The sequence below is a fragment of the Pristiophorus japonicus genome, chromosome 10 (genome assembly GCF_044704955.1).
Source record: "Pristiophorus japonicus isolate sPriJap1 chromosome 10, sPriJap1.hap1, whole genome shotgun sequence".
NCBI lineage: Eukaryota > Metazoa > Chordata > Chondrichthyes > Pristiophoridae > Pristiophorus > Pristiophorus japonicus.
In genome coordinates, this window is record NC_091986.1 from 4,735,456 (window position 1) to 4,762,343 (window position 26,888).

The 26,888-nt window shown below is 45.8% G+C and overlaps 1 protein-coding gene across 2 annotated transcripts in view; it reads right to left on the bottom strand.

Moving 5' to 3' along the window:
* Nucleotides 1-26,888, bottom strand: part of gpc5a (glypican 5a) — a 1,129,174-nt gene that overhangs the window by 806,673 nt on the left and 295,613 nt on the right. For both annotated transcript variants that reach the window (XM_070891692.1, XM_070891693.1), the window contains exon 3: nt 1,435-2,129. In XM_070891692.1, the coding sequence (XP_070747793.1) occupies nt 1,435-2,129 (695 nt within the window). The remainder of the gene's footprint in view (nt 1-1,434; nt 2,130-26,888) is intronic.

Genomic DNA, 26,888 nt, shown 5'->3' on the forward strand with positions numbered 1-26,888 from the left:
CATTTTAAACACTTAGAGAGATAGTGATGGGGAAGAGATGCTGAGAATGAGAGAGAGAGAGATGCAGAAACAGAGGGGTCAAGTTCCGGCCGCCCGCTAGCACATCGGAGGCCCGCCTAATTTGTAGAACAAAAATTGCGCCGAATACTTACCTCGCGATTCTCCGATATCTGTCGGCCCGTTTCCAGCTCGGCGCGGCACAGCAGGAGCTGCTGGGGACGGAGCCACAGCCCTGCGCCGAAAACAGTGCCGGCAGCTGCTGGCGTCCTGTCTCCAGGGCAACGAGCCTATCTCAGGCCGAAGGGACATCGCCTCTTTCCCCGGCTGAGTGGCCTGTGCATCTTACCTCGGCGGTAGGGCTCGCCCGGCCGGCCTCTCGCTGGGGGTGGGCCCCACCCGAAGTCCTTGGTGGGGCCCGGCTTCTTCTTTGTCGTCCTCTCTTCTCCGCCCCCCCCCCCCATCTGCTTCTCTTCCTCCTGCCCCCATCTTCTGCTCTTCTCCCCGCCCTTCTCTCTGGTGCTGCAGTAGGGGAGTATAAATATTTGTTTTTATTTATTGAGTGATTTAAAAAAAAAAAATTAATTTTTAATTTATAAATTTATTTGGATTGATTTATTGGTTTATTTATTGATTTATTTATCATTTATTATTGATGATGGCTTTTTATTTGTAAAAGTGAAGTGTTTAATGTTTGTAAACCCCCCTCCAACCGCCCCCCTCCCACCCATCTCTCGTTCCCTACGCCTGATTTCCAAGTGTAGGCAAGGTCTTTCTGAGCGTACAAAAATCTACACTTACTCCATTCTGAGTTAGTTTGGAGTAAGTTTTCGCTGCCTAAACTTGCAAAACAGGCGTAAGTGGCCAGACACGCCCTCTTTTGAAAAAAAAAAATCTGTTCTAAAATGAAACTGTTCTAACTCACTAGAACTGGAGTAAAGTAAATGCCGAGAATTGCAATTTCTAAGATACTCTATTCTAAACTAGTTGCTCCAAAAAAAATAGGAGCAACTCAGGCCGAAACTTGAGCCCAGAGATACATGCGGACGCACAAAGACAGCCAGAGACATAGCGAGAGAGAGAGGGAGGTGCAGAAGGAGACACACACATACTGAGAGACAGAGAGACGTAGAGAGAGAAAAAGAGAGAAACCAATACGCGCATAATTCCATCAGTTTTGTTTCACATCTGGGACCCTGGAATTGACCAGATTCCAGATATGAAAGGACAGAATTAAAATCCACGACCAGCAAAGTTTCTGAAGTTTTAGTTTCACTTCCACAATAACGGTGTTGAAACCAAAGAAAAGACTGATCTGAGAATTGTTTGGGATGTAGCTATACAATATAAGTCACGTTGTGCATAACCCTGGAAAAATAAGCTATATTGTCTGATTTGGTATACACATAAAACTGAAAACTTATTGCAAAAACTCACCATTGCTGACAACTTTGGCCCATTGATTTGCGCATTCATAATCGCATCATTCACCAATGAGTGGAGATTCAGCAAAACTTGTTCCATATCATAAGTTCCCTGAATTCCGTTTGACAGTTCCTCCAGCGATCTGATGTATTCCCGCCAGTGTAGATCAATTTCTGCCATATTAGCAAGGCATCCTCTAATCACATTCAGGCAATATCCCATGCATGGTTTACGGTTTGTCAAGCCTTGGCAATGGGAACAATACTGCATCTTCAGCAGAGCTCTGCTGCATTCTTTGGTGTACTGCAAGTGATCAGTTGTGTTAATAACTTCAATTCCTAAATTTAGGGCCTGCAAAAACATATGACTAGCCATGAGCGATTTTGACATTTGACTTATCATCAATTTTGGAAGATTACCAAATGGGTTTAGGTCCTTCCTGGCCATCCGTACACACTCAGCAAAGTCCGGGGAGATGTCAGTGAGGGCAGGATTGATTAGGTGATTATAGACCAACGGAAAAAGACTATCAAAAAATCTATGAACAAATTCATCGACGTTTATCTCCGAGCCAAACACAAAGAGTGCAACATCAGTAAAGAGTTCTCGAATTGGTGCAGCTGTCTGAAAGGCCATGTTCCGGTACGTCGTTCTGAACAGCATCTTTGTGTTGTTCTCTGCATGGCGAATTATATTCTGAAATGTCTCTGCAATTAAAGGACAAATCAATCAATCATTCAGCTCCAATAATTTCATAATAAGACAACATATTCATTGTTTTTACCCTGACTCTGTTTGACGTAAAACAGTGTTCTACTTAGAGAGCAGACAAGAAGCTGGGCTCAAAGCCATGTGAAAACACCTCTTACAAACTCTTCTGCCAAAGACTAAACAATAGGATGCAGCCTTTTCCCTCAAACAGCCTCAGGTACTCGATCTGGTTCAGCAGTGGAATGATTAATCAGATCTGTTAATTTTATTTCAGAATGACCAAGATATTGAATAAATACAACTTTTTTTTTTTAAAAAGTACTTTCATTGAAGTTCTGCTTATTTCTTCAAGTTGTACTTACTCAAAATACTTACCGCATGTTGGTGCCTGCAGAAGTTTCTCCTCTGTTTTGTAGCTCTATTTCGTTATGCTGAAGAGAGGCACTTCAATCAATGCAAGTATTATCAAATGGATTTTCCCTCCCCACTGTTCGATAGCATTCAACTTTTGCATGGCACCTTACCAGAGCAGCAAGTCAAGACTGGTAACTCAATAGATGTGATCACACATGAATTTACATATGAACAGGAGTTTGATCCGTTGAGCCTATTTTGTTAACAATGCCAGTTCTATCTGGATTAATCCCAATTCCTCCCGTGTGCCTGTGCACTATTACAGTATTGATTTCTAGTGGACTTCAGTGGACCTCAAATATTTCTTTCTGATGTCTTTCATCAACTTGCTGTGTCACAGTACACAAACTCCATATAATATAATTAAACGGTTGCAAACAGTTTAATTCAAAGGCAGTAATTGTTTACTCGATAGAGAAAGGTGGTGAATAGAATGCATCGGTGCCAGTATCTTTTTTTAAAAAAGTAATATTAGTGGCAGAGAATGGATCTCTTCCCATTTCAGGCACCCAGTTTCAGCACCAAATACTTCCAGGTCTGGTACAGTATAGCACAGCCATACGCAGTGTTGAAGCTCCCGCCACTCTGCCCCAAACTCAATCTCTGGCACTAATGTGACATGTTTTTCCATGTGGTGTCTGTGTTACGCTGCAAATTAGTACCCAATTAAAAACAGTTTTATGCTATTGATCCACACTAGGGATCATATCAATGATTTAGACTTCAGTGTAGGGGGCATGACTAAGCAGGTTATAGATGATACAAAAAGTGGCTGTGTGGCTCACAGTGAGGAAGATAGCCGTAGACTGCAGGAAAATATCAATGGACTGATCACGGGGTCAGAAAAGTGACAATTCAATCTGGGGGAGAGAGAGATATTGGGGGGGAAATAGCGGTCGGAGGCTTCCTTCATATAAACGCCTCCGACCCCAAAATAATCTCCGAAAATACCTGGTGGTCCCGGAGGAACGTAGGACCCCAGTCGGAGGCCCTGATTCGCTACGCAGCGCACGGGGAGATGTCTTTCACGTACGCAAGTCTAGATTGGAATCACGTGGGCCTAGACCACCAATCACTGCACAGTATTCTCATTGATAATAGTGGGAGCTGTGTCTGTACGGACTCCCATTACTGTCAGAGAAAAACCCCTAAACACCCAAACACAGCACAATAAATAAATAAACACCTCACATATTTAAAATTAATTGAAAGTAAATATAATTAAATGTTTTAAAAAATATTTTTTTTTAAATTTAAAAAAAAAAGTGTTTTGTGTTTTAATAGGATTAAAAATAAATTTACCTTAATGGACAGGGTTTTTAATATAAAAATGAATGATTACATTTAATTATTCTATGTTTTAAAAGTGTTATGCTGGTAAAAGTAAGCTATGCACCTGCTTTCACTAGGCGTAAGAGTTTGAAGGATATTCGCTGGACCTGAGTAAATTAGCCCAATCTCTGCCCCGCCGATGTCCTTCTCCTGGGGATGTGTAAAATCTGTCCAAAGAAATTTTGACAGATGGGAAAAGCCTGTTCTCGTCGCATGCGCATTGCACGCCGAGAACCGGGTTGTGCGAGGCCTCGCCGGGGGCGGGCACACATTGTACACACCCAGAGCGGCCGCAAGTTTCGGCCTAACTGCAGGAAGATATCAATGGACGGGTCAGGTGGGCAGAACAGTGACAAATGGAATTCAATCTGAAGAAGTGTGAGGTAATGCATTTGGGGGGGGGCTAACAGGGAATACATAACAAAGGGACCTTGGAGTGCAGGTCCACAGATCCCTGAAGGTGGCAAGCCAGGTAGATCAGGTGGTTAAGAAGGCATACGGAATGCTTGCCTTTATTAGCTGAGTCATAGAATACAAGAGCAAGGTTATGCTTGAACTGTATAAAACACTGGTTAGGCAACAGCTGGAATACTGCGTGCAGTTCTGGTCACCATATTACACTAGAGAGGGTACAGAGGAGATTGACGAGGATGTTGGCTGGACCGGAGAATATTAGCCAAGGGAAAAGATTGGATAGGCTGGGCTGAGGGGAGACTTAATTGAGGTGTATTAAATTATGGCCGCGATTTTACGATCCTCGGCAGGTCCGTGGTGGGCGATGTCGTTGGCAGGTCGCGACCCTGCTGGTGGCTACAATCCGGCCTCCGGAATGAATTTCCCCTGATGGGGCTTATTAAGCATGCCCAGCGTGTTTCTCGGCCAATTAGAGGAAGCGGGACTGCTGACATCATCAGCTGGTTTCCTTAAAGAGAGCATGACCAAATTTATTTAAACATTTGTGCCTTCCAATGGGCGGAAGAGACCTCCCCAGGAGACCAACGCAGCCTGGTTGCACATTGCACAGGAGGGCACAAGCAGGGATGTGGTCAGGAGGACCAGGCTGCAGTGGTGCAAACCTTTCAATGATCTCAGTAGATCACAAAACGTTACTGCAAAGCCACACTCAACCTCATCCTGCTGTGCCTCTCATCACATCCCCATCACTCTGCCTTCCCTACCCTACTCCTGCACATCCTTACTCACACCAACTGACCTTGCACCTCCACCCAGCCCTCTCTCTCTATCTACATTATCACATCCCCATCTCACTAGCCACCCCTCACACTCACCCTCATCCTTGTCCAATCATACCAACTAACAACACACAAGGGTAGGCACTTGGGTGTCTTATGCAATGTTTGTGTCATGTTTCTGTTAATGTGCTGTCAAACATTGAAACCTTCATTGTCAACACTTTGTGTTTTTCGACAGATTTGTGAGCGCCTTTGGGAAGTGGCTCAGTGAGTTGTAGTGAATGGTGAGACATAACGGTACCCCCCGCAATGGTGCTGAGTGTGAAAGGAATGGGTTGGGCATTGTAGGGATGCTTTACGGAACTGGCGTGGGGTGGTGCCAACCTGGTGCATCATGTGGCAGCCAGGGTGTCCAGTGTCAAGTGCAGTAAATGTGGCCATGGTGAGGTCATCCCTGAGCAATGTGGTCGGGTGCTGATGCCGTGTCCTGTGCAGCATCAGTTGATTGCGGAGAAGGTTGGTGTTGTTGCTGGTGTGGCTGATGATATCAGTGTTGGGACTGGTCATGGTGTGATTCTGAGGACCAAGGTGAGAGTTTCAAGGGCACCGATGCTGATGGAATGGATGGCAGGTGAAGTAGAGACAGAAGCGATCTGTCAATGGTGAGAGAGGCAATGAGGTCAGACTGGATGGAGACTTGTGTAAAGTCTTGTAGCATCCTGAATCTGTAGTGGAAATGCAGTTTGGAGAAGGTAGTGGTTAAGGGAACATTTCTCAATCAGCTGTCACTTGACATTTGAAGCTGCCAACTCATCAGCTGATTCAATGGCCACTGCCCTCCAGCCTCAGCTTCACAGTCGAGGTCTAGCCACAGCCTGAAACCGGTGGGCAACCTGGCAAATCGAGAAAACTATGAAAAAACCATTGCTAAGTGGCAATAAACAAGCCACTAATGATTTTAATTGCCTCCCCCACCGCTGCATTTTGACAGCAGGTTCCCGACCCGCAGTCAATAAATTTAAATTTCACAGCTGACCTGCCACCCATCACATCCACTGAGTGCCAGAAAAATTCAGGCCTATGAGAGGCCTAGATAGAGTGGATTGGAAACACCTATTCCCTTTGGCAGAGAGGTCAATAACCAGGGGGCATAGATTTAATTAATTGGTAGATGGATTAGAGGGGAGTTGAAGATAAATCTTTTGACCCAGAGGGTGATGGGGGTTTGGAACGCAGCCTGAAAGGGTGGTAGAGGCAGAAATGTTCATCACATTTAAAAAGTACCTGGATGTGCACTTGAAGTACCGTGACCTACAGAGCTACGGACCGAGAGCTGGAAAGTGGGATTAGGCTGGGTGGCTCTTTTTCGACCGGCGCGGACACGATGGGCCGAATGGCCTCCTTCCAGGCTGTAAACTCCTATGAGAGGGTCCACAACCTTGCTGCTTTTACGGGGGTTTCCTGGAATTGGCAGATTCCCCCCACTGAGTGCTGCCTCCAGCAGCCTGAGAGACTAGTATTTTATATTACCCCACCCCAGTGCGGCCCCATCTGCTCAGTCATGTTGCCGGCTGCTATTTCAGAGAAGTTTCTGGCTTGGTGACATCATCTAACCACCACTGCACAGAGCAGTGACCGGCTGCAATGTCGAGAATAGTCGGGGAGGGGGAGGGGTGAGTTGCTGAAGAGTCTGGAAGCCGCGGGTGGGGGAGACCCAGAAATCAGGGGTCTCAAGAGGCAGGGGAATTGGCTCTTCTGGCCTGAGGAGTTAACAGCCAGTGCAATTGGTATAACTGAAACTTCAGAGGCAGGATGGCCTCTTCATCATCAGCATTTGTAGAAGTCATGTGATCATATGCCATGTGACCAAACCTCAGGTATGCCCCCAGCAGAGGTCACATCCACTAAGAAGTGAACTGAGGCCACCCAATCTCATCACAACGCACCCTTACAGCCAAGAGACAGAGGTTACTATAATGCCATCACTCTGGGCCTAAGCTACAACACCACCCACTCCTCTGGAAATAAGTACTTTGATAAAATTTGCTACTCAAGCTGGAAGAAATGTAACCTCACAGCATCAGTGATGAACCTGGAATCTGAATTCCACTTGGCCTTCCTCATACGTTGCCTTTCCGTATTCCCTATAAACCACACTCAACAAGAATTTTAAATGACTATATATTTGAAATGAGTATACATTGTATTCATGTCAACAGGTAATCCTTTAAGAATTCTCTTAGACATAACTTTGGTTGCAAATTGAACTCAATAAGGGCGGTAATTTGCGTCCCCTATGGGCACCTATGAGAGGCTCATGCACTAAAACCCAGAACTCGTGATCTGTCAAGAATCTTCAGACATGCAGAATTCCGATAGGCGTGATCGGGGAGCCCCTTCTCTCATTGGTTGGGCTGGCCCACGTGATCCACGGGGCGGTTGCGAACCGCAGGCACCCCTGGGATACGTGGGCCTCCACGCATGTCTGCGCGCAGAGGCCCAGGAGCGTGAGTCTCCGTGGGTCCCGAGGCGGAAGGCAAGTTCGGAGATTCTTTTTGCCGGTCAGAGGCATCGGCCCAGGGGAAGCCTCCGACCATAAATTCAGGCCCAATAAGGTTAGAAGGCATGTTTGGTGCTTAACTAAGTATGTGATTCTTGCCAATTCATGTCATGGTATTCTCCTGAAAATGGAACTGGCTGCAAATATAATTTTTGTTCTGTAAGATAAAGCTACATGCCCAAAGAAACTACATAACAAGATTAACAATAATCAGCATGAAATCATGAATTATTTATGGGCCATCCAATTGTGCCAGACTTTAATTTACCTTACCGTGCAGTAAACAAATAAGATGCATCATTGTTTTAAATTGCAATAACCTCCTCCGTAGTAACTGGCTGAGTTTTTATAAACAGTAGCTCTAACCCTTGCCGCAACATCAAACATATTTTGTCGGTAGTCTGTTCCTTTTTGCAGTCAGCCTTGCAATTCAGTGAACCCAACGTGACCTTGCGATGTGTAAACGCACATCACAACTTGCTGCTTGTACTCATGGGGCCCTCACAAGGGCAGAGCAACAGATTGAGGCCATGAGGAAAGGCATGCAACATCAACACCACTTTCTCCATTTACGTGGGTGAATTTTTATTACTTTCAGAAACGGTTGCATACATTTTAACAAATACACATGCATGCACATATATGTATATATTCATTTTCTAACAGCCAAATACTTATTGCAAACTCAATCAGATAAGCTCAGCAGTTGATCTTACAGTAAGTCTGTCTGATTGAGGTTTGGGTTCACTCAATAATGCAGCAGCTGTATCAGAAGCAAAGTTTGTTTGCAGTGAAGGATTTGGTTGCATTTCTTAACTTTACATGCATGCTCATCAAGCAAGTGTTGTCTTAGATTTAATCTGCTTAATAACTATGTCATCCAACATAGCGATTCCTCAAAGTTTACCAGCGATACTGCAAAGAGAAAAGGTACTTCACTGAAACCGAACTTCTCAATATATCTCAGTACAGGTTGTACCTCTCCAGTCCAGGACTCTTTAGTCCTGAAACATCCCACATCCGGCATTAGATTGCGGGATCAAAAACACAATTTTAAGACCCCTATGATTTTTCTGCTCAATAGCTCGCAGCACTGTGCAGGCTACAATCTATCTGCTCCGGGACTTTCCGATATTGTGCAGAGTAAATTAAAGGTGCACTCGGTCGTTTTTGGACGTCGCTCTAGATGTCGACTCGGTTGGACAGGTCGGTGATTCTGGAGGAAATCTGCCGGTTGTGCTGCAACTATTTGGCCAGCTGGCCACTCCGCCCGCATATACAGCGGAGCCTGGCGAGAGAGGAGAGGAGAGCGGAGGATGGAGAGCTTGAGCTGGGGGATCTGTGCTCAGCGACCACCGTCTCTCCCTTCTCTGCGAACCTGGGGTCAGCAGCAGCTGCCATCGTCATTGTGCAGAGGGTCGGGAGGAGGGGGGAACCAGTCTGGGCTAGCGCTGCCAGTTTTTTCAGATCGATCCCACATTGCATTTTCCTTTAAAAAAAAATCCTGCTGGTTATTTATAGGGCGAACCCCGAGGTTGAAAACCCGAGCCAGATAACGGGTACTTGGAGCGGCTATTAACTCGCTCAGTGAACTCGACAAACTCACCAGAGAGTGCTTTGCCTCCACCTTTCGCTGTTCGGGAAATTCTCTGGTCAGTTCCCAAGGGTGCCGAACCAGAGAGGTCCAACTGTACCTCATTGTTGGCATGTTTGATAATTAAACAACTGTTGGTTCAAGGTCGGCAGGAGCAGGCATTCGATGTCGAATTCCAGTGACAACATGAAAGGCACTGCACAGTCCTTCATTTTCCCATAAGACCATCTGAATGTCAGTATATCCCGACAACATAATCAGGAATCTATTCAATGTAAATCTTCCCAAACCAAACTTTAATGTGTACCAGTAGTCAGATACCTGTATATTCGCCAGAGGTATAATCAGGCTGACAGCATTACACCACCATTCCGAACGCTATTATTGAAAGGACGCAACATCGTTAAACCGTGTTCGGGAGTTCGATTATTTTCTCAAATTTGCATTTTTATTATATAGGCTGTCATTTTGCTTTTTGTCACTCAATGTCTTTTAATGTGAAATATGTTGAAATAAAGTATAAAAAATAATATAAATTGGCTAACATGCTTCAACAAATGTTGAGCTGTACGACACCGAGATGTCAGAAAAGACCTCAGCCTCCATAAAAGCACAATGTCATATTGAAAACTCTGCCTCCAATCGAGGGACAAGTAGTTAAGAGCGACAATGAAATATGTATTTTAAGTTGACATGTAAAATTGCATTCTTTGACGTAGGTTTTCAACTGGGGATAATTCTAAATAAAAATCAGCACCATTACAATGATGACTTTATGGAAAATATAAATGAACAAAAACCTGATTTATTCAAGTGTTTGATTTTTATTAAATGTTACTAAGATTTACTTGTATAAAAATGAAACTTTATTCTACCACATTTGTAGAGACACCGGGGATGCTTCAGCGCATATCACAACACCAATATTGAACCTTGTGCTGTGTTGCTGATCTCTGGCTTTTAGTTGGGAAAATAGGGGCAGAGGAAAAGTCAATTCATCATAATGTGAAAACAGGATTTCTATATTTACAGTTCTTCTTTTATTGTATTTTTAGGAAAAAAATAAAACACAGGGACATTCTACTTTCCCCAGCTTCTCAAAGCTGCAATGCCCTAAGAATTGTGCAACATTTATTTCAAATAGCAACTGGTTGACTAGCTAAATGTATCGAAAATGAGTTGTAATTATACCAGTTATTCTGAACAGAGACTCTGGGGGGGGGGGGGATCATCATCATCATCATAGGCAGTCCCTCGAAATGGAGGAAGACTTGCTTCCACTCTAAGAGTGAGTTCTCAGGTGACTGAACAGTCCAATGCGGGAATTACAGTCTCTGTCACAGGTGGGACAGACAGTGGTTGAAGGAAAGGCTGGGTGGGGAGTCTGGTTTGCCGCACGCTCCTTCCGCTGCCTGCACTTGGTTTCTGTATGCTCTCGGCGACGAGACTCGAGGTGCTCAGCGCCCTCCCGGATGCTCTTCCTCCACTTCGGGCGGTCTTTGGCCAGGGACTCCCAGGTGTCAGTGGGGATGCTGCACTTTATGAAGGAGGCTTAGAGGGGTAATATTGTATTCAAAGTACGCTGGACAAAGTATGCTCCCGGTTATAGCCATCAAGTTTTTCACAGTTCTTACAGTTTTTGTTGTGGGTTATCTCATAATTAACAGTCTCGTAAAACAGTGACACTCTTCTATTTTGGCTAAGTGCAAAGAAGCCGGACCAAGAGAGAATGAAGGCGGCAATTCAGCCCATCACAGTTCATTCTTTGAGGAACATCCTAGTCGTCTTCTCACAGCATACATTTATTCCCGACACAATTTCAGCATTTCCCCTCCAGCTTACTGGAGCTACCTTCCATGTGTCAATCACTGGTTTAAACCTGTGCACTCTTATCTTACTCTCATGCTTCAGGTTAGAGAAATTCTATAACATTTACCTCTGCGACAGCTCCTTTCAAGGCTGAAAAGCTATAGGGCTAGAAATTCGTGTGGTTTGCGCCACATGTTAGCACAACAAAACGGCGCTCAAAAGCTGCTGCCAGAAGCGCAGCCGTTAAATTCGATCGCCAGGGATATTGCCGTCATGGAGGTCGTGGTACGTCAGTGAGTGTGCAATGCTCACTGGATGTCTGATCTCCCAACTTCATTCCAGCCACTCACCTGAACGGCAGCGCGGAACGACAGGGAGAGCTGGCATCTCCCAGCAGGAGGCAGGCTGCAGCTGCAATATTTAAAGGTACCATCCTCAAACAGCTGCAACTAACATGGTTCTGCAGATTCAGTGTCTGTTTGCTACTTCCTGCAACTGAAACAGCCCACTCTCGTTATTTCAAGATTTTTTTGGGTGGCAGGGAGTGCAGAAGTCACTCATTATTTGTTAAAGGCTTCTGCTCATAACCCTTCCTCACAGTCATGGGGGCTGCAGGATTACCTCAGGAGGACGAGGAGGCAGAGGAGGATGAGGAGGATGAGGAGGAAGAGGACGAGGAGTAGGAGGAAGATGGGGGGAAGAGACAGGGAGGAGGAGGAGGATGAGGAGGAAGAACAGGAGGGAGGATGGTCGCAACAAGATGTTCAGCCTTCTGGACGGGCTGTCCGTGATCAGCTGATCAGACTCTGATTCACATGAATGGAACCCCAGATCCCCATCATACCATCCCTATCTCATGGCATATCACAGTGTCCACCTGGGCAAAAAGGTGAAATGAGAGACCACAAAATATTCCAAAGACTCTTAATAAATGTATCTATAAACAAGTCACAGGAATTATATTAACTAATGTGCCTACCATGGTTGAATAGCTGCCATTGTGTGCAAGATGTGAGATGTGGATGTGAGTATTGCTAGGTCGAGATGGCTGGTGGGTGCGTGCTGGGGGTGTGGTACATTGAGCAGTATGTGAAGCTTGCGGTACAGATGGTGGTATGTAGCATTTGTTGAAGCCTTTACTCACCCAGACCACCCATGTGAGGTCATTAAGCTTCTTCCTGCACTGCGTGTGGGTCCAGGGGATCAGATTGCTGCCCGTGACATGGTGTGCAACCTCCCACCACATAGTCCGGCAGACCTGTGGCGAGGGCCTCCTGCTCGTAGCTAGGTACAGGACCGCCCGCCTTCTCTCTACCGCTAAAACCAATGTCTCCAAAGCTTCATCACAAAACCTCCGGGCTCTCTCCCTGGGGCGGTGATCTGCCATCAGGATTTGTAAGTGCGTGCTCCTTCTCCTTGTCCTTCTTAGAGTTGTTGGGGCAGTTGCTCACCCAACAACGCTAAGAATGAGGTGCTGCAGCATCACTGAACCTCCCCTTTAAGTAGTGAAAAAACCCGTGGCAATCATTAATTGCCTTTAGACTGCCCCCGATATTGGTCCAGCTTTTCAGTGTAACGCCAATGAGCTTGGGTTTTTAGTCGTGGATCATGACTACTATCATTTTAATGATGAGTAGGACGACTTTTGCGTGCATCCTGGACAATTTTCAGGTGGCGCGACCGAACCATTTTAGTCTAAACACCGGCCATTTCTTGGCTGTAACGAATTTCTAACTCGATGTTTCTTCTGTCTCTCCTCATAACTCGGGCCTCGGATACTATGAATCAATCTCAGCTCTTCTCCAAGCTCCTTTCAGGGCCTGGCAATCATTATGTCTCCATGACTAGAATCCAAACCATTACTTATGGGTAGATGGGAGGGGAAGGAAAGAGAGGGTAAGGGAGAGAAGAGAGGGTAAGGGAGAGGATAGGGGAAGGGGTGGGGGAAGAGGGGAGAAGCATTTGGGAGGCAGAGAGAGGAGAAATAATAAGGGAGAGAGAAGATGACTGGGGGTGGAGGGAGGGGGGAAGAGACGAGGTGGGTGAGAAAGGTGGTGAAAAGGTGGGAGGAGGGGGTGAGATGAGGAGAGGAGAAGCAGAGAGGAGGAAAGGAGTGCAGAGGAAGGTGAGAAGAGTGGTGGGGATAGGAGAGGTCAGAGGAGAGGAGGTGGATCGGAGGATTGAGAGTGGAGGTGGGATATTGGAGGGGCGAGAGGAGAGGTGGGATATTGGAGGGGCGAGAGGAGAGGAGGTTGAAAGGAGGGGTTGGAGAAGGTGGTGATGGGGGGGGGGGAAGGGGGGGAACGTGAGAAGAAAGGAGTGTGAATGGAGGGGTGCGAGAAAAGGAATGGAAGGGAACAGAGAAGAGGGAAGGAAAAAAATTCACATCCAACGTATTATTTTTGAAGTGCATTTAATGCAATTGTGCAGGGAAATGATAGAGCCAAATTGCACACAGTAAGATTCCGCGAACAGCAATGAAATGAATGTCCAGTTATTCTGTTGTTGATACTGTTGTGAATAGTGAATTATAAAGCATCTCTGCCTTTCATTTGTTTACTGGGATCAATTGCATTTCCATACCATGCCTTAAAGCTCTCATGACTGAGCTGCTGGATAATATCCAAGTGACAAAGTATGTAACCAGCTTAACAGAACAGAGAAAGCCCCCATAATCCTTTACTTTTGCTAATCCAATAATGCAAAACATAAAGGAACTATGTTTTGCTTTGGCTAATTACAGGCCATTTAGAAATACTTCTCAACCATACTTAAAGGTTCAATCATTCGGCAATTAATCTCACGGAGACTAAAGCATATAGATGTCATGAAGGATCATTATTCTACAGAAACATGGCTAAACAAGCAATCAGGCACAGTTTACTCCCACAGCATATTTTTGTTTTACTGACTTACATATTCAAGTCTCTTTTAATGAACTGCATGTAGTCACAATTGTCAAAATACAAATGTCATGTAAAACTCAGCACGATGTGAATTTCACAAACTCTTCTGTTAAAGCAGCTTTTCAAACAGGGGTCCGCGGGGGTTTCCAGAAGATCCACAAAGTCATTGGAATTCGGTACTCTATATTTATTGACGCACCTCGTTATTTCTATTGCTGTAAATTAATTTTAAAAATCTGCAGTTAACAGAATTATTTTCCCATGGTTAGTTCGCACTGTTTTCAGAAGTTAGGACAGTGAATTCCCACATCTGTGTCAATATTTGCAGAACCCCACCAGAGAACAACAACTTGTATTTATATAGCGCCTGTAACGTAGTAAAACGTCTCACGGCGCTTCACAGCAATGTTATAAGACAAAGAATTTGACACCGAGACGTGCAAGGAGAAATTAGGGCAGATGACCAAAAGCTTGGTCAAAGAGGTAGGCTTTGAGGAGCGTCTTAAAGGAGGGAAGAGAGGTGGAGAGGTTTAGTCATTTGCGACTTTGATGAGAGCCGTTTCGTTACTGAGGCAGGGACGGAAACCTGACTGGAGGGATTCACACATGGAGTTGCGGGAAAGATGCGCACCGATTTGGGAGGTGATAACACCTTCAAGGAGTTGAGAGGAAAGGGAGGTTGAGATGGGGTGGTAGTTTGCAAGGGCGGAGGGGTCAAGGGTTGGACTTTTGAGGAGAGGGGTGATGACGGTAGACTTGAGGGAGAGAGGGACAGTACTTGAGGAGAGAGAACCGTTAACAATGTCAGATAACATGAAAACCAGAAAAGGAAGTTGGGTGGTCAGCAGGGACAAGGAAGCAGGAAGAGGGTCTCATGGCCAAGATGTGCGCAGCGAGGTCCTGAGGGGAGATCGGAGAGAAACTGGAGTAAGATGTGAGGTCAGGGCTAGAGGAAGTTTGGCGCAGCGGGCTAGCAGAAGGAAGGGAAGTGTCGGAGGCAGCTGGACGGTTGGTCTCATACTTAGAGACAAAGAAGTCTATGAGCTCCTCACTTGTTGCCAGGGGTGAGGGTGGAGGAGACAGGGGAGAGGGGTTTAAGAAGATGGTTAGTAGTGGAGAATAGAAGCCGGGGTTTATCTTTGCATTTCCAGAATGATTCTGGAATAGTGAGCAATTTTGGCGGATGAGAGCAGGATCCGATAGTGCTTTATGTGGTCTAGCCAGATATGGTGGTGAATGACTCAACCAGTTGGCCGCCATATCTGTTCAAGTCTGCGTCTCTTGGACTTAAGGGAGTGAAGATCAGGGCTGTACCAGGAGGAACAGACAGGGTGAGACATGGTTTCAATAGGAATTGGGGCAACAAAGGTGGTGGTGAAGGTGTGATTGAGCAAATCAGTAGCTGCAGAAATATCCTGGTGAATGGAGGGCCAATGGCTGGACACAGTTGGGAGTTCATTAGTGCAGTTGGAAGAGAGTCGGGAGAGAGTTTTTTTCCAGGGGCGGACACAGACAGCAGTAGGGTTGAGGAGTGGCGGGGGGACGGGGAAAGGGGATGTGGGTGGAGAGTGATTCGAGGAAGTGGTCAGAGATGGCCTTATCTACAATTGACACGGTGGGAGTAGCGAGGCCATGAGAAATGGCGAGGTCGAGGGGGTGGCCGTGAATATGGGTTGGGGAGTTTACATGGAGGGTGAGATTAAGGGAGGACAGGAGGTTAATGAACTCAGAGGAGAGAGGGCATGATGAATCGAGATGGGGATCGAAATCACCAAGGGTGAGAAGTCGCTTGGGGAGAGAGGAGGATGGGGCGGTCGGGGTTGCTGCTCAAAAGGAGGCAGCGACGAGTGTCTCGATGGGGCCTTCGGAGGATGCCAAGAGAGGCACAGCGAAGCTGTCGGATTATCTGAGAGGGAGTCGAGCGTTGGACGGTGGCAGGAGAGTAGGAAGGTCGAAGAGTAATGAAGGATTGGGGAGGGATTTGAGAGGGCACAGTATCTGAGAGAGGAGAGATGAAAGGAGACGCAAGGCCTTGGATATGCTAATCAGGGTCCCAACGCCTGTTTTAGTGCTCCGCTCGATAACCACCAAACAAAGCATGCTTCGTTATTCTGAATTTACACCAGACTAAAGTAACTGCTGCAGGCCACCGACAAAAATGTAAATTCACTTTTTTCTATGTGTGTTTGTCGATCCAGGAGGACCCGGACAGCTCCTCTCGGTTCCACAGCATTACTGCGGGCCATGGTGGAACAGGCTCAGCTGATTATTGCCCTGCTGTGCTCTCCAATTGGGCAACTCAATGCAGCGCGTCGCTGAGGTGCAAGGCCCGAGCCTCAGGCCAATGTTTTTGGGCGCATGTTCCAGTCGCGTTGGCCAATTCACGCCAGTTTCAGGAACAACACTAAATTCTCAGTTAGTGTCTTCACTCTGGAATTCCCGGCCGAAACCAATCCACTTGTTCCCCCTCCCGTGAGATCTCAAAACCCGTAACTTTGACTACTCTTTTTTCGATTGGCAGCTGTTTTCCATAAACCTATTCTACGTAATGCCTTTGCATTTTTTTTTTACATTAAAGCCACTCTATGAATATAAATTCTTGTTGTTCTGATGGCAGCTAAATTTTATAGAATCACAGAATGGTTACAGCACAGAAGGAGGCCATTCGGCCCATCGAGCCCGTGCTGGTTCTCTGCAAGAGCACCTCAGCCAGTCCCACTCCCCCACACGCTCCCCGTAGCCCTGCAATTTTTTCTCCTTCAGGTACTTATTCGACTCCATTTTGAAAGCAGTGATTGAGTTTGCCTCCACCACCCTCTCAGGCAGCGCATTCCAGATCCTAACCACTCGCTGCGTAATTTTTTTTCCCGCATGTCGTCTTTGGTTCTTTTGCCGATCACCTGAAATCTGTGACCTCAGGTTCTCGACCCTTCCACCAATGGGAACAGTCTCTCTCGATCTACTCTGTCGAGACCCCTCATGATTTTGAACACCTCGATCAAATCTCCTCTCAACCTTCTCTGCTCCAAGGAGAACAACCCCAGCTTCTCCAATCTATCCACATAACTGAAGTCCCTCATCCCTGGAATCATTCTCGTAATCTTTTCTGCACCCTCTCGAAGGCCTTCACATCCTCCCTAAAGTGTGGTGCCCAGAATTGGACACAATACTCCAGTTGAGGCCGAACCAGTGTTTTATACAGATTCATCATAAATTCCTTTCTTTTGTACTCTTTGCCTCTATTTATGATACTATGGGTGAAGGACTTCAGTTCTGCGAAGGCTACAGAAGCTGGCATTGCTCTTCTTGGGGCAGAGAAGGTTAAGGGAATGTTTTAGTTTTATTTGTTCCTGGGATGTGGGCGTCACTGACTAGGCCGGCATTTATTGCCCATCCCTCGTTGCCCCTTGAGAAGGTGGTGGTGAGCTGCCTTTTGAACCACTGCAGTCCGTGTGGTGAAGGTGGTCCCACAGTGCTGTTAGGGAGGGAGTTCCAGGATTGTGACCCAGCGACTATGGAGGAACGGCCGATATATTTCCAAGTCAGGGCGGTGTGTGACTGGGAGGGGAACGTGGAGGTGGTGGTGTTCCCATGCGTCTGCTGCCCTTGCCCTTCTAGGTGGTAGAGGTTGCGGGTTTGGGAGGTGCTGCCGAAGAAGCCTTGGCGAGTTGCTGCAGTGCATCTTGTAGATGGTACACACTGCAGCCAGGGGGCGCCGGTGGTGGAGGGAGTGAGTGTTTAAGGTGGTGGATGGGATGCCAATTAAGCGGCTGCTTTGTCCTGGATGGTGTCGAGCTTCTCGAGTGTTGTTGGAGCTGCACTCGTCTAGGCAAGTGGAGAGTATCCCATCACACTCCTGACTTGTGCCTTGGAGATGGTGGAAAGGCTTTGGGGAGTCAGGAGGTGAGACACTCGCCGCAGAATACCCAGTCTCTGACCTGCTCTTGTAGCCACAGTATTTATGTGGCTGGTCCAGTTAAGTTTCTGGTCAATGGTGACCTCCAGGATGTTGATAGTGGGGGATTCGGTGATGGTAATGCCGTTGAATATCAAGGGTAGGTGGTTAAATGCTCTCTTGTTGGCGCAAATATCACTTGCCACTTATCAGCCCAAGCCTGAATGTTGTCCAGGTCTTGCTGTATGTGGGCATGGACTGCTCCATTATCTGAGGGGTTGCGAATGGAACTGAACACTGTGCAATCATCAGCAAACATCCCCACTTCTGACCTTATGATGGAGGGAAGGTCATTGATGAAGCAGCTGAAGATGGTGGGGCCTAGGACACTGCCCTGAGGAACTCCTGCAGCGATGTCCTGGGGCTGAGATGATTGACCTCCAACAACAACAACCATCTTCCTTTGAAACATAGAAATATAGAAACATAGAAAATAGGTGCAGGAGCAGGCCATTCAGCCCTTCTAGCCTGCACCGCCATTCAACGAGTTCATGGCTGAACATGAAACTTCAGTACCCACTTCCTGCTTTCACGCCATACCCCTTGATCCCCCGAGTAGTAAGGACTTCATCTAACTCCCTTTTGAATATATTTAGTGAATTGGCCTCAACTACTTCCTGTGGTAGAGAATTCCACAGGTTCACCACTCTCTGGGTGAAGAAGTTTCTCCTTATCTCGGTCCTAAATGGCTTACCCCTTATCCTTAGACTGTGACCCCTGGTTCTGGATTTCCCCAACATTGGGAACATTCTTCCTGCATCCAACCTGTCCAAACCCGTCAGAATCTTAAACGTTTCTATGAGGTCCCCTCTCACTCTTCTGAACTCCAGTGAATACAAGTCCAGTTGATTCAGTCTTTCTTGATAGGTCAGTCCCACCATCCCGGGAATCAGTCTGGTGAATCTTCGCTGCACTCCCTCAACAGCAAGTATGTCCTTCCTCAAGTTAGGAGACCAAAACTGTACACAATACTCCAGGTGTGGCCTCACCAAGGCCCTGTACAACTGTAGCAACTTTGTCCTGCTTTTTGTGGACAAGACATACCTGGGCAGTTTTCCACATTGTCGGGTATATGCCAGTGTTGTTGCTGTACTGGAACAGCTTGGCTAGAGGTGCGGCTCGTTCTGGAGCACAAGTCTTCAGCACGACAGCCGGGATGTTGTTGGGGCCCATATCCTTTGCTGTATCCAGTGCGCTCAGCCGTTTCTTGATATCACGTGGAATGAATTGAATTGGCTGAAGACTGGATTCTGTGATGGTGGGGACCTCAGGAGGAGGCCGAAATGAATCATCCACTCGGCACTTCTGGCTAAAGATGGCTGCAAATGCTTCAACCTAGTCTTTTGCACTCACGTGCTGGGCTCCGCCATCATTGAGGATGGGGATATTCATGGTGCCTCCTCCCCCCGTTAGTTGTTTAATGGTCCACCACCATTCACGACTGGATGTGGCAGGACTGCAGAGCTTTGATTTGATCCGTTGGTTATAGTATTGCTTAGCCCTGTCTATAGCATGCTGCTCCCGCTGTTTAGCGCGCATGTAGTCCTGTGTTGCAGCTTCCCCAGGTTGGTACCTCATTTCTCGGTGCGCCAGTTGCTGCTCGTGGCATGCTCTTCTACACTCCTCATTGAACCAGGGTTGGTCCCCTGGCTTGATGGTAATGGTAGAGTGAGGGATATGCCGGGCCATGAGGTTACAGATTGTGGTGGAATACAATTCTGCTGCTGCTGATGGCCCACAGTGCCTCATGGAGGCCCAGTTTTGAGCTGCTAGATCTGTTCTGAATCTATCCCATTTAGCACGGTGGTAGTGTCACACAACACGATGGAGGGTGTCCTCAGTGTGAAGATGGGACGTTGTTTCCACAATGACTGTGCGGTGGTCACTGCTACCAATACTGGAGTCGTCTGGGACATTGGCTCAATGGTATGATTCTGTCAGTATGATTATGTCAGATAGTTGCTTGACTGATCCAATTTTGGCACAAGTCCCCAGATGTTGGCAAGGAGGACTTTGCCAGGTCAACTGGGCTGGTTGTGCCGTATCGTGTCCGAGGCTGGTGCCGAGATTGATGCCGGGTGGTCTGTCCGGTTTTATCCTCGTTATTGTTTCTTGTAGCTGTTTGTTACAGCTGAGTGTCTTGCTGGGCTATTTCAGAGGGCAGTTAAGAGTCAACCACATTGCTGTGGGTCTGGAGTCACATATAGGCCAGACCAGGTAAGGACGGCAGATTTCCTTCCCTGAAGGACATTAGTGAACCAGATGGTTTTTTTACGACAATCCGGTAGTCACCATTACTGATCGTAGCTGTTTATTCCAGATTTATTTAATTAACTGAATTTAAATTCCCCAGCTGCCGTGGTGGCATTTGAACTCACGTCTCTGGATTATTGTTCCAGTAATTTAATATGTGTTCAAAATGATGAAGGGTTTTGAAAAGAGAAAATGTGTCCACTGGTGGGGGGTTGGTAGCCAGAGGATTTATGGTCATTGCCAAAATAACCAGGGGGTTGTGGGGGGAGGAAGAGAATTTATTTTTCATAGTGTGGTGGAAGCAGATTCAATAGTAACTTTCAAAAGGGAATTCTATGTATAATTGAAAAGGAAAGTTTTTCATGGAATCCAGCAGGGGAGTGGGACTAATTGCAGTAATCTTTTATAGAGTCAACACAGGCACGATGGGCTGAATGGCCTCCTTCTGTGGCATATGATCCTATGATTCATTTCAGCTGCTCAATACCAGATTTGTTGCCTTCACTGTGAACTTGTTTCAGGTGGCAATAGGTGATTAATTGGTTATCGAAGATGTGTTATTTTCCACCTGGCACTTCCGCCAAAGTGTAAATTTAAAACAGCATCAATTTGAGCGGAGCAGGGAGAGCTGAATCTCGAGAGAATGTGGAATTTAGACAGAGTCCATTGAAATGTAGTCTGTTAGGAAAGCTTTTTTCTAAAATTAATAATAGTGTGAAATGAGTAAGAAGAGTATGTCGCTCACACAAAAATCTATATGTTTTTTTGTCCCCTAACTGGCACCAAGTCGCACTCACCCATCGCCCCTGTGCTCGCTGACTTACATTGGCTCCCTGTTAAGCAATGCCTCACTTTCAAAATTCTCATCCTTGTGTTCAAATCCTTCCATGGCCTCACGCCTCCCTATCTCTGTAAGAGGAGCGGGAAGGTTGGGGCGGATGAGCGTCGAGAGATCGTGGCGGAGGTGCGGCAAATGATCGGGGCGGAGGAGCGGTGAGAGATCGTGCCTAAGATTCGGCGAATGTTTTGTGGTGGAGCTGCGGCGAGAGATCATGACGGAGGTGCGGTGAATGTGGGTACAGGGCCCAGAAGAGCAGAGGGGACCCAGGGGCAGCAAGGGCCAACCCACACTGCGATATGTGTTCGTGCAGCAGAGCTGGTCTCCAATCGTCCTGGTTAACCCTTGCCACTGGATAAAGGCCGAGCTCTGTTGAGCCCGTGTGGTGGCTGATGTGCAACAGTCACCACACGTTAAAAAAGTCCACGCACAGGCATCTTCCACCCCTGGAGTTCAGGACTGGAATATCGGGTCCTTCATTGAAACATCTGTGAACTCATCCCTTTTGGTGTGGAAGCAAGTCATCCTCGTTCGAGGGACTGCCTATGATGATGAATCTCCTTCAGCCTCATAACACCCAGAGATGTCTGCGCTCCACAAATTCTGGCCTCTTGAATATCCCTGATTATAATTGCTCAACCATCGGTGGCCGTGCCTTCAGCTGCCTGGGCCCCAAGCTCTGGAATTCCCTCCCTAAACCTCTCTTTCCTCCTTCTGGTCTCTGCATGCTCTGGGCGACGAGACTTGAGGTGCTCAGCGCCCTCCCGGATGCTCTTCCTCTACAGGGACTCCCAAGTGCCGGTGGGGATGTTGTAAAGTAGCCGGTGGGGATAATTTGTTAAGTAGCACAAAATACAGGAGTTTGGGATGCAGACAAGTGGAGGTGGTTTTAACATGGGAGTTTCTCTGCAATTTTGACTGAGGAGCTGGGAGCTGCAAAGCTGAGATGCGACAATATCACCACTGGTAGGAGAGAGTAATTAGACAGTGACAATATTATATACGCAGTTTCCATTATAAGACCACACTGCCCGATATCTGAACCTCACCCCCTTCAAGTGACTTCTCCTGCAGGCAGTCCCCACTGTAACACGGCACAGGCATCAATATCTAGCTTCCCCTTTCAGGTGGTTCCCACCTTGCGGTTCCTGTGAGACCCAATATCTGACTCCCTGCGGGTGCTAAATCTTCTTTCTCCACCATGCCTGGAGGCATGTGCCAATGTTCACTGTCGGTCTCAGCAGCCTTGACACAGCGGCCATCCCGGTACTCTGCTTTTAGATTTTTCCTTTTTCTGTCTCGGAATCTGATTCAACTTCTCACTGTATCTGGGGTAAAAGGGAAGTGGACAGGATGAGCCCAGCAGTGGTCTCCAAGGTGGTCACGGGTAGGAAGCAAAGTCGGACTGGGTGTGGGTGTGGCTCTGTTATTGAATTACAGTATGCAGACAACGTGTGCGTTTGCGCACACTCTGAGGCCGAACTCCAAAGCATCGTTGACACCTTCACCGAAGAGTACGAGAGTCTGGGCCTTACATTAAACATCCGTAAGACAAAGGTTTCTACCAACCGCATGCCCGATACAAGACTCCCGAAACAAGCTACGTCATGGCAGGCGAACCCCAGCAGGGCAGAGAAAACACTTCAAGGACACCCTTAAAGCCTCCTTGAAAAAATGTAACATCCTCACCGACTCTTGGGAATCCCTGGCACAAGACCGCTCAAAGTGGAGGAGGAGCATCCGGGAAGGCACCGAACACTTCGAGTCGCTTCGCCGGGAGCACGCGGAAACCAAGTACAAACAGCGGAAGGAGCGCACGGCAAACCAAGCTCCCCACCCACCCACCCGTCCCTCCAACCACCGTCTGCCCCACCTGTGACAGAGACTGTAGGTCCCGCATTGGACTCATCAGTCACCTGAGAACTCATGTTCGTGTGGAAGCAAGTCATCCTCAACTCCGAGAGACTGCCGAAGAAGAAGAGGATGGCAAAAGGCATGATGAAAGGGGCAGCCAAAGATTAGAGCAGCAGGGTTGGCTGCATCAGGCAGATCGAAGCCAGGGGAAGTCAGATAGCTGAAACCTGTGATAGAGAGAGAAATGCACTCCGCAAACAGAAGTGTGTGCGTGTGGGGGGGGGGGGGGCACCATGAGAAAGAAAGAAAAACAAGTGGTATTGTGGGAACTATGACAGTCTGGAGGGCAGAAAGGTAAGTATATATGGAACATATACAAACCTCACCCTGCCGTTTTACTATGTGGAGTTTACAGATATTAGGCAGAGATGGCCAAATTGTAACACTGGACAGCGTTTCCCACTGTCACTGATATACCTGCCCAATTTTGGCTGCATTTCTTGGGGGAGCACTTTTAGGTTTGTGCTCATTTGGAGGAGTGCGCATAGTGAGGAAGTCGTTTACATTTTTGAAATAGCAATACTGTAAATAGCCAAATAGAATAATCATCTTTTTAATGATGTAAGGCTGTATAAAATGTTCATTTCATGTAGTGTAAGCTGCAATAATTAGCAGAAATAACCAGTGATATTTCGAGATGCCGTCTGGCTACTTTCCTCATGATTACTTCAAGAACATCGAAGAGCAATCATGAAAATGTTCCCCATGTTAAAAATAGCACGCAACTAATCTTTTTAATTAAACACATATGCTCCTTAGAGTTTATTGCAATTGGTTTCTTTTTAAAAAGGTATCCATGCTAATAAAGATGACTGCGGATCTAACTTCATTTGTAGTAGTCATAGAAACCAGGCTCCAATTATTGAGATAGTATCGACACAGGTAGGGATCTAATCTAAAATTAATCATACAGCAGAAAATGAAACCATGAACATCATTTGTTCATCTGCTGAGCAGCGATAGTTTCCATGTTCAAAAGAGAATTTCCCAGTTTTCAAATTGTATTACATTTGTACTCAGTCATTTAGCCTGTCCTGCTCCACTGTTTTACCAGAGAGAGAGACACAAACTATAATAATACTTATTTGTATCAAGTAACAGCCTTCAAGTAAACTGGCTCCACAAAAATCATTATGCTGGATCACATGGTATCTTTGTCGCAGTTAGCAATCGAGGTGCTGACAGAGAGAAGCCAGCGTGCCTCAAATAAACATACCAAGCATACCATATAGAATCCACTGCTTTCACTAATTGCATTGGCTGGTGTGTTCTTTTCATAGGCTTTTTAACTACTTTAAGAAGCTTCAGGCTTCTTTAAAAAGTACGCATCGTGATTATTTAGTTCTAAATTACAAAGTAGAATAGCTCTCCTGCTACTATGCCAAGGTTTCTACTTTCAATATAAAAATAGGTTAAGGGGAATTTGACTGAGTCCCCCACAATATGTGCAGTCTGATCTTTTCCAACCAGAGAGATTGGCTCATAATCACATCAGTCACTGTAACTGACCCAGAAACAGAGCAAAGATAGAGGTTCCCTTGGGTTTAGTCTGTGTTATTCAAACCATTTTCAAGATTCCTGATATTTTGTTTATAAAAATATATTTTAAAAGCTCTACAATGTGGCTACCTAAATATTTGCAAAATCACTCCATTTTTTTTATGCAGCCTCAAAATTTTTTTCGGCAAACCATTTTTTAATTCCAATCATTAAAACAGATTGTGATGAATACTTGTTAATATTTAAGCAAACTATTCATACATCAAGCTACCATAGACTATATTGCATATAGTTTCTAGTTTTCAGCTCATGGATCAATTCCCCTGTTTAAAAAAAACATTAATTTTAGCAGACATAAACTCTGTACAATTGTGCATTTTACAAATACAAAATAAGGAAAATAAATGCAAGATTAAATGCAGACAGGCAAAATAAAACAAATAATCTAGTTGATATGTTACAGTCTAAGGGCTAGACTTTCCCTATAGCCCCTCACCGTCCGATTGCCGGCCAGAAACACCGCTAATGTTCTGCCACTAACACTGGCAAAACTTTCCATAATCCAGGTAAAAAAGAATCGCCTGGCGAGAAAATGGATCTTGCACCAATATTCTCGGCGGTTAAAGGCGAAACGGGCGGTTCTTACCAGAATGGACAGTAAGTACTAAAATTTAGTCTGAGGCTGCGGTTGGGCCTAGGGAGGGGGGGGAAACTCAAAAAATATTTTTTCAGGTCAACAAAAAATAAAAAGTTATAAAACATTCTCAAGGCATTTTTTAATGTAATCGGCGTTTTAGAATTTAAAAACTAATTTTAAAAACCTTTAACTTACCTTTTTCTGCAGGATACTCACCAACCACCCGGTTCCAGGCAGCTTTTCATGGCCGGTTTCCTCGGCGGTGTGTACGGGTGCCCGCTGAGGCCAAACTTAGACCCTGGCGGTTTCCTCGGCGGTGCATGTGGCCGGTTTGCTCCCCGGTGGGCTTTTCAAAATGTGGGCGGAACTCTTTAAAAAAAATAAAGAGGAAACTTTCGCCGGGTGGTTTTCCATCTAAAAAACAGCTGTACCGCCGAGAAAACTGCCAAGAATGAAGGCGAAAGTCGAGCCCTAAGATTTTTGTCAGCAGATATTGGACAATAAATGTCAATATTTCAAGCAGACAGGATGGACTAGTAACACTGAAATATGCATCTCTTCACTCTGGCACTATGGATAGCATCGGTTTTGGGCAGTGACCAGAATTATTGGGGATAAGAACAAGTAGTGTGAATGGGTTGCCATATCTGGGTAAATAGATGCTACCGTTTATTCCAGCAAAGTACGTTTGTAAAGTGGATTTTTAGTTATCACTGCTGTTATGTGGAGACTAGTAACACTGTCAAAACAAAGTCACTTTGATATCTGTATAAAATGTACAATAGAGATCCCATATGAGTTTAAATTTGGTTAAAGCAGTACGATAAGTCAAAACAGCCGACACTCACCAGGAACAGATAGCAGCCAATTCCATCCAGCGCTTCCACCAACAGGAGTGTGACTTTGAAGTGGAAGTCTAATAATACAATTTGCATGCAGGTTTATCCGTGAAATACACGTGCAATTGCAAAAACTCACTTCAAGATCAGTGACTTTGCTTTGGGAAGGGGATTGTGGAGTGGCCAGACACGGTTGTAACCAACTGTGTTGCCAAGTCAATTCTACATCACTGCGGTTCATACTCAAAAATGGAAAAAATGTGAGCTCCAGAAAATAATGGTTTCTACGACAAATTACTCCAATCATGAAAAAGGTATTTATTGCCACTGATTTTGTGGGTAAAATATTTTTTGGACTGTAGCTACATTTTCCAGACAACTGAAGTTCAGTCAAACTGTGACTAGAGGGCACCAGTCAGTTGACAATGGGAAGGAATTGGATTCCAATGTATGGACATTCCATTTATGATCGAATATTAGAATTCTCTCCTTCAGTAAATTGATACTCCCCCTTGTCCCTTCCATTAATGTTTACCATATTATTGTCCTCCCGCACAACTCTTACTTCAAGTACCTAGCTAATGCAGTGTATGTAAATCACATTGAGGAAATAATTTACTCTTATAAAGCTTAAATCTAAACAGATTCCACAAACATTGATGAAGAGAAGTTCAGGAAAACTTCAAATATGTTAACATTATGGAATCGAGCAAAGCACTGAACGGATTAAATACTGCCAGATCCCCCACTGCGGTGTTAGCATCTTATCGTGTATGTAGTGTAGCACTTGGACAGCAGTTGAAATTTTGATTTGAAACAAATTTGGATTCATAAATCTGCTGGGAAAAATAAACCATGCTGCTGAAAAATTTCAACACTGAGCATTCCGGTGATAACTTTAGATAAAAAGCTGAAATTTTAAATTAACCCAAGTAGGTTTTCAGTGATTCTCAAATACTTTCATCATCTTTTTGTGCAGTGCCAAATTACAGACAAAAATATATAAATAAA